This window comes from Oncorhynchus tshawytscha, linkage group LG27 (genome assembly GCF_018296145.1).
Source record: "Oncorhynchus tshawytscha isolate Ot180627B linkage group LG27, Otsh_v2.0, whole genome shotgun sequence".
Lineage (NCBI taxonomy): Eukaryota > Metazoa > Chordata > Actinopteri > Salmoniformes > Salmonidae > Oncorhynchus > Oncorhynchus tshawytscha.
Genome location: NC_056455.1, coordinates 18,794,206 through 18,812,567, shown reverse-complemented (window position 1 = coordinate 18,812,567; position 18,362 = coordinate 18,794,206). Strand labels below are relative to the sequence as shown.

The 18,362-nt window shown below is 43.4% G+C and overlaps 1 protein-coding gene across 2 annotated transcripts; it reads left to right on the top strand.

Annotated features, from left to right (window-relative positions):
* Positions 1-4,360: 4,360 nt before the first annotated feature.
* On the top strand, positions 4,361-18,271 carry LOC112258966 (TBC1 domain family member 10B). 2 transcript variants are annotated; one of them, XM_042307036.1, is made up of 10 exons: positions 4,361-4,993; positions 6,200-7,354; positions 11,614-11,713; positions 12,381-12,488; positions 13,075-13,181; positions 13,314-13,428; positions 13,573-13,638; positions 13,715-13,904; positions 13,980-14,134; positions 14,294-18,271. In XM_042307036.1, exons 2-10 carry the CDS (start codon positions 6,219-6,221, stop codon positions 15,176-15,178), a joined length of 2,862 nt encoding a protein of 953 aa, XP_042162970.1. In that variant the 5' UTR covers positions 4,361-4,993; positions 6,200-6,218; the 3' UTR covers positions 15,179-18,271. The 2 variants fall into 2 exon arrangements, with proteins under 2 accessions (XP_042162970.1, XP_024289414.2); XM_024433646.2 differs by having other exon boundaries at positions 4,505-4,993; positions 6,200-7,345.
* The last annotated feature ends 91 nt before the right edge of the window (positions 18,272-18,362 follow it).

The window sequence follows — 18,362 nt, the reverse complement described above, 5'->3', positions numbered from 1 at the left end:
TTGTAAATGACAACTTGTTCTCAACTGGTCTACCTGGATAAATAAAGGTGAGCTTTACTCAGAGAGTTGTAAGTGGCTGGGTTGGATCAATGACAATAACAATTGAGTAACGCTTATGACTTCCAAACCCTACCATGTACACAATAGAATGAAAGGAACATCAAACGCATGGAAACCACTTGTTTGACTCCGTTACGTTAATTTAATTTCCAGCTATTACAACGTGCCTGTCCTCCTATAACTCTTCCCACCAGCCTCCTCTGTTGTGCATGGTACTACTGTGGATGTCAAATGTACAGTGCATCTGGAAAGTATTCAGATCCCTTCCCTTTTTCCACATTTTGTTACGTTACAGCCTTATTCTAAAATTGATTAAATACTTTTCCCCCCTCATTAATCTACACACAATACCCCATAATGACAAAGCAAAATCAGATTTTTTGAATATTGTGCACATTTATTAAAAATAAAAATTTAAAATACCTTATTTACATAAGTATTCAAACATTTTGTACGAGACTCGAAATTGAGCTAAGCTGCATCTTATTTCCATTGATCATCCTTGAGATGGTTCTACAACTTGATTGGAGTCCACCTGGGGTAAATTCAATTGATTGGCCATGGTTTGGAAAGGCACACACCTGTCAATATAAGGTCCCACAATTCACAGTGCATGTCAGAGCAAAAACCAAGCCATGAGGTCGAAGGAATTGTCCGAGACAGGATTGTGTCAATGCACAGATCTGGGAAAGGGTACCAAAAGACTGCTGAGCCATAAGACTGCTGAACAATTAATAAAATGGACGCCCGGACTATTTACATTGACCCCCCCATTGTTTTTACACTGCTGCTACTCGCTGTTTATTATCTATGCATAATCACTTTACCTCGACCTACATGTACAAATGACCTCAACTAACCTGTACCCCCGCACATTGACTTGGTACCTGTGCCCGTGCCCCCTGTATATAGCCTCGTAATTGTTATGTAATCTTACTGTGTTACTTTTTTATGAAAATTGTACATTAGTTTATTTAGCAAATATTTTCTTAACTCTATTTCTTGTACTGCATTGTTGGTTTGTAAGTAAGCAAGCCAATAGCGTGCAAAGCTGTCATCAAGGCAAAAGGTGGCTACTTTGAAAAATCTTAAATATAACATATTTTAATTTGTTTAACACTTTTTTGGTTACTACATGATTCCATATGTGCTATTTAATAGTTTTGATATCTTCACTATTATTCTACAATGTAGAAAATAGTAAAAATAAAGACAAACCCTGGAATGAGTAGGTGTGTACAAAATTTGGATTGGTACTGTATATTTACCATATCCTTGTTCAGCCACGACTCATGGAAACATAGGGTATTACAGGATAATACATTACGACAATATATTTGTAGAATGATGTATCATAATGCATACTTCGCCAATAATGTACATTATGTTCATAGTAATGATTGGAACTGAAAAGTCAGTCAATTGGCAACACAGAGTTTGTTTTACAACGTGTTACCTTTTTTTCTCAATTGCTAAAACACAATTTCTGAAACCTTGCTTCATTTCCTGAAAACTTTAAACACAAAACCTCATCTTCAAGCACTATTTACATAACCTCTGACTCCTCTCGCAAAATGAAACATTCGCCTCAAAACAGTTTTACCTGTGTTCAAAATCAAACACTGCTCTCAAATCATAAACAAAGTGATCAAAATGATATACACTCTCAAGCAGTCAGTAAACAATACACCGAAAAATAGAAAACACATTGTTCAAAACATACAATTCTCAGGGAGAAGTACATTTTTAATCTAAAAAAATATTCATATTTTCCATCATTGTCTTTTGATGAACGAAAACATGTTCTATCATAGTAGCTCAAAATTGATCAGAAATTACTACTCTGCTTTGCACTTTGCAATTTTGTTTTTTGTTCATCCTCCTCCTTGTACCCCTATTTTTACAGTACTGTATCCTGCATCTCACAAACTTGTCCTTTGTCTCTGTGATACTGTAATTCTTGTTCTTTGTTGAATGAACCTGCAACCAGTCAAAATCTATTGAGCAGTCAGTACTGTTAATAAATGGAAAGCACAATGTTCAGGGCCATACAATTTGTCCATTGTACAGTATACAGCCTACAATGCACTGTAATACAGTATACAATACTAAAAGGGACAAAAATCAAAGGAGTAAACGTGATCAATGTGCTTCTTCTTGTCTTTGGGCTGGGTCAGGCCAGAGCACTTCGTCGACATCACAAGCAATATTGTCCCTCCTGAGGCAACGGGGGAAGAAGCCTCTTGTGTGCCGTATCCAGCCCTGACATGATTCCTCACCTATATCACCACAGGCTAAATCCATGGCTTGCAGCAGATTTACTCTGGTGTAGGGTTGTCTATCATACACTTTCCATCTCCAAGAGGAGAAAAACTCCTCAATCGGATTCAGGAAAGGCGAGTATGGAGGGAGGTACAAGTTCATAAACTGCCCATTGATGTTAAACCATTCCCTTACCTGAGCAGCTCGGTGGAAACTGACATTGTCCCACACTATCACATAGGTGGGAATGGGATTCTCATTTAGCTCTTGACCCTGCTGCTCTTGAACCTGATGCTCAAATAAAATATCTCTTAGATTGGCAATAAATCTTAGAAGGTGCTGGGTGTTATATGGCCCGAGTGTAACATGGTGATGTAAAACACCATGATTGCTGATAGCAGCACAGATTGTGACATTGCCACCTCTTTGACCAGGGACTTCAACAATGGCCCGCTGTCCAATCGTGTTTCGGCCTCTCCTTCTCCTCTTTGTTAGATTGAAGCCTGCTTCATCAACAAAGATGAACTCATGGGGTCTGTCCAAGGATTCCAAGTCAAATATTGTCTGTGTAGAAATACAATATACTGTATGTAGGATTCGTACAGAAGTCGTACAGAGACAGTGCTATACCGTAGAGTACAATTAGGCTTCTGATTCACATACATTGTATGTACTGAGGAGTAATGTCATTCACATGGTATGTGTTAGTACTGGAGACAATCTGGATTACAGTAAATGTTTCTGAATGTACACTTACTTGCACATACTGAGCTCGCAGTTCTTTCACCCTTGGTGAGTTGCGCTCAAAAGGTACTCTGTATACTTGTTTCATTCGCATCCTGTTACGATGGAGGACACGGTCAATTGTGGAAATGCTCACACTGTCGATTCCCTGGAAGTGTGTGTTGTCTTGTATCACTCGTTCCTGGATTTCTCTGAGTCTTATTGCATTATCTTGAAGGACCATGCCAACTATAACGGCCTCTTGCTCCTGAGTGAATATAGCTGTCCTTCCACCTGCATGTGGCAGCCTTGCAATTCTACAAAAGTAGTTGTGCAGTTACAAAACATATTCATGCAGTACAATACATACAGTGATTAACTTTACAAATGTCTATTGAAACAGCTGCATATAGTGTAGTACAGTAAATTTGCAATTACAAAAATACAGTAGTATCCTGTACCTGTCCTCTACTCTGAATGCCCTTACTATGGTGGACACAGAAAATCAGCTCAAATTGGGTTGCACTCTAAGTCCTGCTTCCCTCATTGTCAGTCCATGGACAAGAACATGGTCTATAACTATTGCTCGAATTTCATCAGATATTTCCACTCTTTGTCTTCCTCTTCCTCTTCGTCCTCCTCGTCCTCTTTCTTGCCCTCCTCATCCACTTCCTCCTCGTCGCCCACCTCACATACGCACTCGTCCTCGTATTCTCACATTTTTTCTTCTATCCATTCTCAGACTTTCTCCTCCCCACCTTCAACAACCTGTTTGCTCTCTGAACTGGCTTATATTGGTTGTGTCGTATAATTTGAAACAGGTTAAATCAATTTTGAGTGGTTGTGTTCAATCAATGACATGTATTCTCTATTTGTATTTGATTGTTGCCACTTGTGTTTACCAGTATGGATGACATGTGCATTAGAGTGCAGAATGTGTTTTGAGAATGAGAATGTGTTTAGAGTTTTGCTGAAAAGTCTAAGTGAGATCTGCAAATTGTGTTTTACCATGTGAAATGGTTTAAGGTATTGACAACAGACTGCATAATTAGCTAAATGAGTCCAGGCAACTGAGAACTTTGTTCAGCCAATGGGTTTTAGTGTTTTAGCAATCGAGAAAACTGTAATATCTTATGCCACCTACTGGTCTCATTCTGGTCTTAAAGTCTTGTGCTACCTGCTGTTAAATCGTAGAGATGTTGGTATAATTCTAAAAAGTAATGGCCTTATACCAACAGCAGAGGGAAGCAGAGTACTGAGAGACAGCGACAATCCGGTAAATGTTTGCTACCGTGAAAAAACGGAGGATAGTTTAGTTCAATCAAACGGTGCATATACAAATTTAACAACATATTTGAAAATGAAAGATTATTTGAGACAAATACTATCTACTTAGTTCTAGTTTAACCTGATATTATTATTTTCTTTGCCACTCGTGTTGACAGATGGTCCCGATTATGCCTATACGTGTGAGTGCCCGATCGCACTAACAGGAGCGCGCACGTGGCTGTCAGCAGAAGGAAATGCAGGCGATTTGTGCTAAATGTCTAACAGCAGCACGACCACACTGATTGTGAAGGACAGTTTGGAAGAAAGGAATACCATTTGGTCGTAAAATGATATACATTTGTAAGATTTAAACTCTCTGCAGTTATGTCAGAGAGTAACCCAAACAGACAGCTAGGCTAACAACACTCGCCTAACATCATTAGCCAGCAAGCTAACTAACTAACTAACTAGCTAGCTAGTTTTGGGGGACATTGCGCCTCCTAACCTGCTCAGCCGTTGTCTATTTATTTTCCCTTTGTTGCCTGGACAGTCCAGCTTCTCATTGTCGTGCTTTCATTGAACGGAGGAGCTTAGCGGACCGGAGCTGTGGGGGGCCCGCGGACAAACCCCCTACCCTGGGCGTCCAGGCGGACGGATCACGTAGACACGCGGGCCGTGGGTAAGTTTACACGAGAGAGTTTATATCGAGGGAAGCGGATGGGCAAGGCCGTGGACCCAATGGTCAGGCAGGGCCCCGACGTCAGGGAGGGGAGTGGACCACTAGAAAACGAAGATGCCTGTTTAGCAACAATATAATTTTCCTGTGGTTCAATTGGGAAGTTATGTTTCTTTGAATGAGGCCTCGAGAGGATATGAAAACACAATCGTTCGTTTTTAGGTAGATATAGTAGCTAGGTAGTTAGCGTGTTGGCTGACGCGAGTTAGCAAACCAACCTGCTTAGATCAGCGAAATATAAATACAATCTTGTCCGTAATCTTGGTAGAAGAAATAAGGTACTGTATCGGTGGTTGCTAGCGAAGGTAATTTTGTCTGACTGTTGTGTTTGTTAGTGCATGCACATGATAGTGTTTGTGGCCACACCTGAGTTGATCGTTAGGGCCAGGCAGTCTTTTGAATGAATGTATTCTACAATGTATTTGAATTGTAGACATGTCATTGTCAACATCCAGCTCTGTAGATTGTCCGTGTTCGATGACACTGGATAGATATTGGGCAAAAATGAAGAGGTGGGTTTGGGTATAGTAAATAACACAGGTCAAATCATCATATTGAACAACATTAAGTGAAACCTCAGATAGACATGTATAATTCTACCGATTACTGTATTGTTACTGTATTGTGGAGATGGTGCTTGTTGAAAATAACCCAATAGGCAATAATTCGAAAAATCCAAACCCATGTCCACTAACTAAATATCAAATAGAAGACAAAGAGTAGGAGGTAGGTGTGTAATGAATGGCCAATGTCCTCTTTCAGATATAGGGAACTGTGTTTGTTTAATTTTAGCTGGTTTTCATTGTCTGTTATTAGAATCTTCCCCACTGTTCAAAACTGCAATTCCACCAATATAGTAGCCAGTAAAACTTTGGGCATTAGCCTATCTTGCAAATAATGTCCATGATTTTGAAATATACAGCCAACTTCTTCATTTAACATTGTGGAAGCAAAGACTTTGTTTTTTTGTAAAAAACTGTGGGGCAGGGACTGATGGCCTCAGTATTATTTATTATCACCAGTCCAACATAATTTACTCTAATACACTATGGAAATGTGGAGAGGTTGTTTCCATGTGATCATGATTAAGAGTTTTGTTAACTTTGGTTTCTCATGAAACCTTTCTGTCTTCTCTTTCCATCTGTCAAGGAGCAAATAAGGAGGCGCCATGGCCGAAATCTCCACCCTAATCCCCTCACCTCCAGCTATAGGTGACACACATGCTGCCCCCTCCTTCCCCATACCTTCTACTGCCCCCCCTCCTCCCAGCAGCACCACTAAGGAGAACCCAATCCCCAAGTCCTCTCTGTACGGTGACAAAGCTTCTCTGACATTAACTGTACCAGGAGAGACACATCCTTCTCACCCTCCTTCTCCCAAGTCTCCCAAGAGAGGGGGGAGAGGACCTCCACCGAGTCCCCCCAAACGCGTCTCATCAGCGTTAACTCCAGAGACTCCAGTGCCCCCACCTCTAATACCCCCAGAGAGACCTGCCCCCTTACCTGTAATAGCCCTAGATACTCCTGCCATCCCACCGGTAGATGTAGCATTGTGGCAGAGGGAGGGAGTAAAGGAGACATACATGGGGACAGGGGCCAGCCCAGTGTTGGCTGTAAAGCAGGAAGTGAGTAACCCAGGGGGCAAGGAGCTGTTGAATGCCCCCTCAGAGGGCCCTACACAGGCCCACAGTGAGCAAGAGGTACCAGGGGTAACACAGCAGACTACCAGCCCCTCCTCCTGTCTTAATCTCACCCCTAATCTCTACCCCAGTGTTCATGTCACTGTGAACACTAATCCTGCTACTGATTATGCTCAGCCTCAGTCTATGGTGGAATCTCCCCCTCCTCCTGCCCCCACTTACACTCCCCCTCCTCCAGACTCCACCCAAGCAGCTGCAGCCCCTGAAGCACAAAATCGTCAGCCACCAGAAGAAAGCCAAAACCCTCACCCAAACCCTCCCAAACTGGACACCCCCAGCCTGTCTCCCATACCTGAGACCTCAAGCCAATCTCCCAGAAGGGCAGAGCTACCCAACACACCCTCCAGAGCAGGGCACCCCAGCCCCCCAGTGATCCAGGAACCTGTCTCCCTCTCCCTGCCCTACCCCAGAGCCCCAGCCCCAGACACCCTCAGCTACTTGGAGTCAGCCAGCATGATGTCAGGGACCCTGGAGTCTCTGTCTGGCCTGGGGGAGGATGGAAGCTCTATCGGGTCAGACTCAGAGATCAACGGCCTGGCTGTCAGACGCACTGACAAATATGGCTTCCTCGGCGGGACCCAGTACAGCGAGGGCAGGTGGGCATGGTAAAACAAAAACACACCCTCACTCTATGCACACACCCATGTAAAATACACATCTATTGTGTCTTCACTCTGACGGTAGATGGGCAATTACACTGGTTTGTTTTTTTCTCTCTTAAAGAAAATTCTAATTGTCACTTGACCCGACTACAACAGTTGTAGTAGACCTTACCGTAAAATGCTTACTTACTAGTCCTTAACCAACAGTGCAGAGTAAAAATTTAAAAAAGCTAAACATTTGCTAAATAAACTAAAGGAAAAATAGTAACACAATAAAATAACTATAATGAGGTTATATACAAAGGGTACCGAGTCAATTTGCAGGGGTATGAGGTAATATGTACATAGGTAGGGGTAAAGTGACTATGCATAGATCTAAACAGAGGGTAGCAGAATCATAGTGGGAGGGGATATGTGTATGTGTGTGTGTTGGAATGTCAGTGTAGTATGTGTGAGTGTATGGTTGAGTCCAGTGAGTGTACATAGTCTGTGCAAAAACGTATAATTAACAAAAGGTGGTCAATGCAAATACTCTGGGTAGCCATTTGATTAACTGTTAAGCATTCTTATGGTTTGGGGGTAGAAGCTGTTATGGAGCTTTTTGGTCCCAAACTTGGTGCTCCAGTACCACTTGCCGTGCGGTAGCAGAACTCTATGACTTGGGTGGCTGGAGTCTTTGACAATCAACTGTCTTTCCTGGCTTGGTCATCTTCTCCGAGTCACCCATCTTGCCCAAGTGAACTCTCCCTCCCCACACTTTCTGTCCAGTCCTCCCTATATCCACTCTAAACTTATCGGTCTGTCCTTCATCTCTCCTTTGTGTGACTCAGATAGATAGTGCTGAGAGCGCTTTTGTGACACAATATGTACTGACTGTGCCTCGCCCAGCCAGTAATTTCCCTCTCTTTCTGGAGAACGTATCTTGCCCCTCCCCTCGGACAGTCTCTAAGTGCACTTCCTCTTCTGTTTTATTGATTTAGTTTGGTATTGATTAAGCCTGTTCCCCTTCAGGGTCGTTATCAAAGGGTGTCTGTGTGTAAGTGAGTAGTGTAGGACAGAAATATTGTAAATGAGCATATAATATGAAGTATAAGATAAATCTGTAGATGAGTATTCCTTTTAAAGAATCTCAGGTCGCACAGCTTCCATTTAAAACAACTCTAGCTCCTGTTTGAAATCTACTGAATGAACATGACCCTGTGGCTGCATCCAATCTTAGGATATCCGTATTTAGATGAGCAGTTTTTTTTAAAATCCAGAACAAAAATGTGTTAAGTGGTGGGCATGGCAGGGGTCGTGACAATGGGTGCAGTCAGCCCGTCAGTGGGGCTGAATTTTAGAGGCCCCCAATTTTTTATATTTTTAAGACAATTTCCTGCATTTCTCCAAACTTCTCCATGGCACCGAGAGATATTTTTGCTGTTTTAAATCTACTTTCCTGCAATTCTACATATTCTGCCTTGGAGCTGAGAACATTTTTGTATTTTTTTAAGGTGAATTACCTGCAATTCTATGCATTTTGCCATTTCTAATGCTGTGTTCTTTTGCTCAAACATAATAACAAAGTTGATACTGTTCAATTAATTGTTTTTGTAATTTTAGCTTTTATTTTTCTGATGTTAGTTCTCAAAGATTCTATTATAAAAAATAATATATATAATATGAGGTCTATTATCTTTTCTACGTACTTTGTAGAGGAATTTTTAGAGAGGGGTAAAGAAAGATTTTGTTTCGGGCGCCAGGCAGGTATTAACCATGCTGAAAGGAAAAGAGTAGGATAGAGTACCACTACCAGATCCACACACATCAGCAGAAGAGACTGCCTAGAGTGTAGCCTGTTTTCCAGATAGCCAGTGGAGAGAAAAGATAAGACACCATATAAAACGCATGTCACAGCACAGGGGTAACCCAACCAATAATAATGGCAGAGCAATTTTAAAGGCAACTTCATAGAAACAATTGACAAGAAAGAGCCCAGTCATCAACATTAGATGATTTGCAATATTCTGAATTACCTCAGAGGGGGGGCGGTATGAATGGGTGTGTGGAGTGTGTGTTCATAGACAATACAAAGAAGGCCTTAAAATGCCTAAAAATCTTCTTGGCCAAATGTAAATGGTCCCACACAAAATCAATACAGTTCAAACTACAATAAACAATAACTCTCACGCAAACTCCCTTTAACTAAAATGTCACACCAAATATGACTGGCAGGGGACTAATAGTCCAACGACACTGAACATCTCAAGGAGCATCTAAAAAGAGATTCTGCTGCAGTAAAAAGCACAGGAGTGATAGGGGGGGGGGGCTTGCAGTTACACTATCTGTCCGATACACCTAATGGTTTGTTTTTCAAAGCTTTGCAAACAATGTTGTTACTACTCCATGCGAACAATGCCAGGAGCGGTCCCAAAAGATTACAGCCAGACCTAGAGCGGTAACACCAGTGATCGACTTAAACACTTTACAACTAAGCATGCTGAAAATGAACAATACTTCTGCAGAGTTGCACACACCGTCAAACTTCCGCGCCAACTGAGAGCTCTTCACAGAGAGCCGGAAGAGCTATCGTTATTTTCTCCTTCCTGACTGCTGATGCGTTCTTAAAGTTGCAGGGCATGGTGAAGGCTCCGTGCAGGATTTTGCCAAAGCCTGTAGAAACAGAGAGGATGCAGGTTTTGGCAGGTTCAGATTTCTCCTACACTAAACCAGGGAAGTCCCCCTCCAAGAAGAGCTCCTGCAGGTGTTGTTTTTGCCTCCTCTGCAGTAGGGTAGCAGGGCTTTAGGTCAACAACATGCACCATCCTGACATCTTCCCAAGTGTCCTCCAAACAGACTAGTTCACCGGCCCCAACTGCTGCACCACACAGTATGGATCTTTCCATCTTGAAGCTAGCTTGGCAGTGGACTGTTTGGAAGCCTTTGACAGATGATAACAGACCCAGACATGAGACTGTGGTGGGAAACTCTCGTCTATGTTTGTCATAGTTTCTGACCTGTCGTTGTTTGGCTTTGATTCTGCTGGCCTCCACTCTGGCTAGCAATGTGTGGTGCTGTTGGACTGCATCAAATGCTGGGCAGTCAGGTGAAATGTTGGAACTTTGCAAGACTCAGTCCATCTGACCCCAGAAATCTACTGGACTGCGGTTTTCAGTGCAAAGCAAAACTCAGGAAGATGCTGATCCCACCTTGTGTGCTGACCCCCCCCCCCTCGAATGAAGCAATCTTCTCCTTCAAGGTGCGGTATACCCTCTCGGTCAGGTTGGTCTGAGGATGGTAGGCTGTGGTCAATTGCCAGCTACACCCCAGTAGGTACTGGGCTCTTTGTAGATTCCTGATATGAACTGCGGACCTCGGTCAGAGAGAATTTGGTCTGGAATCCGGAATCTGGTAAAGACACCTCTTCGCAGAATTAGAGTAATGGCGGATGCAGTGGCTTTGCGGAGGGGAAACGACTCCAACCAGTGTGTGGTAGTCCACTACCACCAATAAAAATTCATTCCCAGTTGGGAGGAAAAGGTCCCATGAGGTAAATTCCCAGCACTTCATTGGGATGGTTCACCATGTCTGCTGCAGTTTCCAGGCATGTCTGCCAATGTCTGGTTTGTATTTCTGGCAGACTTCCCACTGTGTACGAACTTCTTGGTATCAACCCGTAAGCCTGGCCAGTAAGCCACCCCCTGTAATCTTCGGTAGGTCTTGTAAACTCCAAGATGGCCACACATGGGGTTGGCATGATAAGCTTGGATCATTTGGTCAGTCAATGTAGAGGGGATGAAGACGTGGTAATGGGTGCTATGTGTTCCATCTCCTCTTGGAGTTTTTCGATACACTTTATCCTGAATTATGCTGAACATCTAATTGAAGCGACTCTTGGAGTCTTCTTCAGACAGACTCTTGTGGATCGCCATGATGGCGGCATCATTCTGCTGTGCTCTCCACACACTCTCATCATCCAGATGAAAGGAATAATCCAGACACTTAGCACCAGTGTAAGTGCTGCCCAATGGAGGACAAACATTGGCAGTCTCAGTAATCTGATCTGGTTTCAGTCGTTTACGTTGACAGTGGAAGCGTTTTTCCATCCTGTAAATGTATTTCAATTATATATAAAAACTGATAATTAGGTGCCCCGCCCAAGGATTTCAATGGCAGAGAAATCCCTGGAAAGCAATAAATACACTGTCTTACATGCCCAGTGTGGTTGACATGTATGTGTGTCTTGGTGTTTATGCTGTTAACTCTTTCTCCATGTGTTACAGTGATAAGGACATCAGAGTTGATGTAGCACGGCAGAGAGAGCTGAAATGGCTGGACATGTTCAACAATTGGGACAAATGGGTCTCAAGACGCTTCCAAAAGGTACTTAGCTACATCTGGCTATGTATGGTATGAGATTGTATATCTATTACATACATTGTATGTGAGTATTTTTATTTTTTATTTTTTTATTTCACCTTTATTTAACCAGGTAGGCTAGTTGAGAACAAGTTCTCATTTGCAAATGCGACCTGGCCAAGATAAAGCATAGCAGTGTGAGCAGACAACACAGAGTTACACATGGAATAAACAATTAACAAGTCAATAACACAGTAGAAAACAAAGGGGGGAGTCTATATACAATGTGTGCAAAAGGCATGAGGAGGTAGGCGAATAATTACAATTTTGCAGATTAACACTGGAGTGATAAATGATCAGATGGTCATGTACAGGTAGAGATATTGGTGTGCAAAAGAGCAGAAAAGTAAATAAATAAAAACAGTATGGGGATGAGGTAGGTGAACATGGGTGGGCTATTTACCAATAGACTATGTACAGCTGCAGCGATCGGTTAGCTGCTCAGATAGCTGATGTTTGAAGTTGGTGAGGGAGATAAAAGTCTCCAACTTTAGCGATTTTTGCAATTCGTTCCAGTCACAGGCAGCAGAGTACTGGAACGAAAGGCGGCCAAATGAGGTGTTGGCTTTAGGGATGATCAGTGAGATAAACCTGCTGGAGAGTATAACAAAAGTGTATGTGTGTGATCCAGGTGAAGTTGCGCTGTAGGAAGGGGATCCCCTCTTCTCTCAGGGCTAAAGCCTGGCAGCTGCTCTCCAACAGCAAGGAGCTCCTGGACTCCAACCCTGGCAAGTTTGAGGTACTGCCACTAACCCACACCCTTTCTGTCTTCATACTCACACTTCCACTATGCAAAACATGTCTATTGTGAAGCAGACACTCAAAAAAGACTAACTCTGCCTATGTACTCTTCACCCATTCAAATCCGTGGCCATCATTCCTACAGCCTCTATTTAGGGTCATTGTAGTCAAAATGTCACTGTAATCAAAAGAACATATTTGAGTACAGAAGTTCTTCAGTGACCTCTAGGTAGACAGACTAACTGGAACAGAAGTTAATGCGATGGGGAGGAGTTGTGGCTCGTTCGACCAGTTAGATCTCCAGGGGTGTTTATTAGGGGGCGCAGAGACCTCCCCAGCTCTAAGCCTCTTATCCTGGGCAGTAATCCAGCCTGACTGGGTCTACCTTCACAGACCTGGGGGTCTGGACAGATCATATCAGATAAACCCTTTTTCCTTCCCTTTCTCTGCTTTCACTCTGACACAGACATGCTTTGTTAAAGGCCTAGTTATACTCAGTCCTGTTCCATATTATGCTGCTCCAACTAGATATGTTGCTCAATTAGAAATGATCTGAACATTTCTTTCTCTCTTAATCTTTGTAGGAGTTGGAGAGGGAGCAGGGAGACCCTAAATGGTTGGACATTATAGAGAAGGACCTGCATAGACAGTTCCCCTTCCATGAGATGTTTGCTGCTCGTGGTGGACACGGGTAAATGACCATGCTTTACTGATGTATGATAGGATTTGTTCAGTCCATGTAGAGCACGCTGACATGTACAATAAAAATGTACTTTGAGTGCATGTGTGCTAACTGTCTGTTCTCTTCTGGTGTGGCCTCCAGGCAGCAGGATCTGTACCGGGTACTGAAAGCCTACACAGTGTATAGACCTGAAGAGGGATACTGCCAGGCCCAGGCCCCGGTGGCTGCTGTCCTGCTCATGCACATGCCTGCGGAGGTGAGGGGCTGCTGGGGGACACAGAGAGAGGGAGGGGGACTGTGGAGGAGACTGGGAATGGGAACAATGTTCTAGAATGATGAAGTAGTGGGATGGGGCTAGGTGTTTATAATGTGGTATAATGTGTATATTCCCAACTTGCAGCATGCCTTCTGGTGTCTGGTGCAGATCTGTGAGACGTACCTGCCTGGATATTATAGTGCTGGATTGGTGAGTAAATGAACGAACACACACACACTGTATCTTCTTCTTCGGTGTACACTGAGCCGACTCATCATTCTTTTAGGAAGCAATCCAGTTGGACGGAGAGATCTTCTTCTCTCTGCTACGTCGTGTCTGTCCCATGGCCTACCGTCACCTGAAGAAGTTTAAGATAGACCCCATTCTCTACATGACCGAGTGGTTCATGTGTGTCTTTTCACGCACCCTGCCGTGGTCCTGTGTGCTACGTGTGTGGGACATGTTCTTCTGTGAGGGTAAGACACATAGACACACACACACAGTGCACATGATGCTGTGGCTAACTATTAGCTAACTGTGCTGTTTTCTAGGAGTGAAGATAGTGTTCCGTGTGGGCCTGGTGCTGCTCAAGCAGATGCTTGGCTCGGTGGATAAACTGCGGGAGGTCCAGGGCATGTACGAAACCATGGAGCGCCTCCGGAACATCCCACCTGAGTCTGTCAGAGAGGACCTATTGGTGCAGGAGGTGAGACTGTAAACAGTGTATACAGACATACATGTGTTCTCTAAACATACTTCTACTCTGACTCATTGACACGAGTCAAATGAGTCAACTGACGTTTCACTGTCTGTGTGTCTAAATCTGGTTTGATGACTTCCTCTGTATGTCTCTGTCTGTGTGTAGGTGGTGTCCCTAGCGGTGACCGAGGCTCTGATCGAGAGGGAGTGCAGTATTCAGGTAAGGAAGTGGAGGGAGTCCAGGGGCGAACTGACCCACCAGCCTGTCCGACGGCTCCACGGGACACGGGACATCCACGAGCACAAGCGTCGGGCCTCCGCCATCAGCTCCGGGGGTAGTTTCTCCTTCCTGGGGTCCATCCCCCCTCCAGGGCCCCTCAGGGCTTCCTCCAGCCTGCTCTCCCTCCCCGGCTTCCGCAAGTCCAAAACCCCCTTCCGTTCTCAGAAGATGGGCTCCTTCTCTGGGGCCTCTGGGATGGAGGCCATGCAGCGACAGAACCCCTCAGCGGCAGCTTCAAGCCCACCCAGAGGCCCCGCCCACAAACCACCCATGTCTAGTGGCTCTGTAGCTAGGGTGCCTGCCTCTCAGAGTCCTTTGGTTGGGTCTGGTCCAGGCCCCTCTTCTGGCCCAGCCCAGACCTCAGCACAGAGCCAGCCTGGTGCATCAGCCCCAGTACACCATACACCACCAAACACCCTCTCCCCCAAAGTTACTTCCGAGCAGATCACACCCACCATCCCATCACCCACCGCTAACAACACACCTCTGCCCCCGTTCCCAGACGGAGGGAGAGGAGGAGGAGGAGCTACAGGAGGAGAGGATGACAGGAAGAAGAAGAGGAGCAAGGAAGACAAGAAGAAAGAGAAGGAGGAGGAGAAGAGGAAAGAGAAGGAGAAGAAGAAGGACAAAGCAGACAAGGAGAGCCAGAAGAAGGAGAAGGAGCGGGCAGAGAAAGAGAAGAAAAGGGAGAAAGGGGGGAAGAAAAAGGACAGAGGGGGAGGAGAGGCAGAGGAGAAGAATGGAGCCACAGCACCAAGAGATTCGGCCTAGTTTCTCCTGTTATTCCTTCAGAAAGAAAACGGAGAAGGGAAAAAAGAGGACATGGAAACAAAAGACCCCCAGAAGTAGAACGAGAGCGAGAAAAGAAGGCCTCCTGTATAGTGCATCTTGAGGACTACATATAGTCAGGAGACATCTGGATCATGGTTTTATTAGCACCCCAGGGGTCATGCCCCCCCTATACAACCCCCCTCCCCCATGCTTTCTTCATCAATGAGTTTGAATAATTAAGATGGGACACGTTTCCTTTTGCAACTGGAGAATTGTCTGTGTGGTTCACAATGAATCTCCCAAGATCACACAACTGTTTTCTCATTTAGTTTATTATTTTATTTAGTTTTTATCAGACTATAGCTGGTGGACAGACAAGCCGTTGGACATAGAGTAGGTGGGAGTTATAGATAGGGTGTAAATAGAACATCCTAAATCCATGTAGGACCCTTGAGTCGTTCCCCATAATGCCCTGTCATGTCCAGTTTGTGGTCAGATGTCCAACCGGAATGCCTGCAGATAAAAGTAAACAATTGAAAAATATCTCAAACCCAGGCACTGAAGACCGTGATTGCTGGTAGTACTATGGTATTTGGATGTCTGGGAGGACCTATTTATTGTAGTGTTAAGTGTTGTGTGAGTGTGTGCCTTAGTAGCGTAGTGAGCTGAGTTACCGTTCAATATTGCCACCCAGTTTCTCTGCTCTTTCTCTCATGTCTTTGTCTTCTTTTTTGAGTTGCTTGTTTTCTCCCCCCTTTCTCTCATCTCTTGATCTCTAGTCCTCTGACCAGTGACTAAAGGTAAATGGAGAGATAACAGGTAAATGGAAATATGTACACTGCGATAGGGAGGGTTTGTAAGGAGAGGGAGAAATGAACATGACATTCTGAGCCTTGACAGACAGACATGCATGGATCAGGATGGCACCTCCCTAACAACACGAAGTGATTTAATTTTAGAATGTTTTTTTTTTTTTTGTCTTTTCAAGTCTCTCTTGAGTATGTTTATAGTGGGAGATGATAATAGATACTGGTAGTTCAGTGAGGGAGGGTCCTTCTGCATTCAATGACAACTCTGAATCTGCCTGTCAGACCAAATGTCCATCTATTATTTTTCTGCTTGTGATAAATTAAATAATATATATTTTATTTAGCCAAATAGTAATAAGGGTGAGGCTTTTAGTAAATTAACCCATTGGAATGTGATCTATTTAGAGTGATTTGAGAAACTTAAGTTGACCACTCCTGTTTGGTAGGTAGGTAGGTTGTTGAATCTCATCTGGATAGTTCATACAGAATGATAGAGGCCTCTAGTGGCCAAAGGGCTGTTTTAGCATGAGCAGGGCCATGGGCTTCCACCATTTGAATGTAGTCAACATGGTGGGACTTCCAACTTCATTGACCGATCCCTACTGGTGACCCTGTTGAAGTCGTGCAACCAGGGCATCAGGAGGGATCAGCCAATCGGGAAGAAGAAAATTGACTACTTTGAAATGGAGATTGCCTCAATGAAGTGGGTCAGGCTTGCCAATGTAGCATTAACCTCTGAACTCTGACCTTCGGGCTATGATGTATTTATGTACAAAGTTGGTTAATTTAATCAGATATTATATATGTATTCTTTATTTTGGATCTGACTGCTATTTTTCTATGCGAGTAAAGTACACCTGGTTAACTGGAAGGATGGCTGGCGATGTGAAGCCCAGTTTGAGGATAATGTTAAGTATTGTGTTTTTTAGATACTGGTATGGCTGTTTTGATTTCATTATTGCACATTTGTCCTCATCTTCTAAAATAAATCCTGTTTATGTCATTTCATATTTCAAGTTTACTGTGGTAGCTATGGATAATGTTAGGTCCACAATTCTCCATTTACCTTATTACAGTATTAAACCTGAGAGTGATTGAAGAACAGGGGAATGACCATCAACCGATGAACTAAGATTCACATGAGTATTTTAGATATGACATAATTTGAGTGAGCCGAAGGTCATAAAGTACTGTATAAGAAACTGGGAGGCATTTAGTCAACTCTGACAAGGGTTATAAATTGAAGATCTGAAGTTGTCTGTCTTTGTCACGCTAGTATGTTGTAACCAACCACCATGATGTTTTAATAACTCCCTAACCCACTCACACACAGTGTTATGTAACGTATCTATACTGTACATTAGATGGATAGTGTCGGTTAGTTACTGTAACACCATTCCTTGGTGGAAACCGTTGATTCTCTTAACACTCATTCTCTGTACTGTTTTTGTAGGAGAGGAGGGTCTTTAGTGTAATCGTAGCCAAAATGTCCTTTTTGTTCACTATTTGTCTTTTTCCCCAACTCATGTTATTTTTTTAAGCCCATGCTTTCCCCCACATTTTGCTTTCAGTCTTCTCAGAATCACTTGGATCAGAGGTAGAGTCGGCAAAGATGACTTGAACATGTTTATGCAAACCTTACTGTTCACAAAGAATGTTGTCAAACAGCAGCACTGACGGCCAGCAATGCCACTGCTGAGATCAGTAGTTTTCATGGCAATAATTAGAAGTTGGAGAACTCTGAGAATGTTGGAGAACCCTGAGAATGCTACAGAACCAATCAGGATAGAGCAATATTTCTCCAAGCAGGCCCTGGCTTCATCCAATTGGGTAGGCTCCTTAAGGTCCTCAATTCTATGTTGAGTCATCAAGAGGTTGTGACGGTCATCCTGTCATTGCTCCCAAACTGATCTTGATCTGGAATCAGTCCTCATGCCTGAAATAGCCAGGATGAGTCAACAGAGACACTTAGGTCCTGAGTGCATTTCTGCATTGGTCCTGAAATCCTTGAGCTTGATTGCTTTTAATCGGGAGTGTCCCACTGATTAGATTTTTTTAAAGGTTGTTGCTGTTATGTTTTCTATTTTGTCATGGTTTCTCCCCAACTGTATGTCTTTTGTTGTTTTAAGTTTACATGGAATTGTTATTGGTGGAAAAATAAAATCCTAGATAATGAAATGCATTCCTTAACTGCAGAAAATCTACACATGATGTATTTCATTAATAATGATAATGACAGTTGTGATGAATAATAAACCATAATATATTAAAGAACTCTGCTCTACCTTGCATTCTCGTTTCATATTGATATAGCCCACATTCTCCCAATGAGCTGTGCATGAACATTTTATTCCATTCTGGAAAAACGTCATATT

What these genes read in the sequence shown, in the direction of transcription:
- LOC112258966 (XM_042307036.1), top strand. Translation starts at nt 6,219, where the DNA reads ATGGCCGAAATCTCCACCCTAATCCCCTCACCTCCAGCTATAGGTGAC. An exon ending in CCAACCCTGGCAAGTTTGAG is followed by an intron (nt 12,489 to 13,074) that starts GTACTGCCACTA and finishes TAATCTTTGTAG; the next exon opens with GAGTTGGAGAGGGAGCAGGG. An exon ending in GATATTATAGTGCTGGATTG is followed by an intron (nt 13,639 to 13,714) that starts GTGAGTAAATGA and finishes TCATTCTTTTAG; the next exon opens with GAAGCAATCCAGTTGGACGG.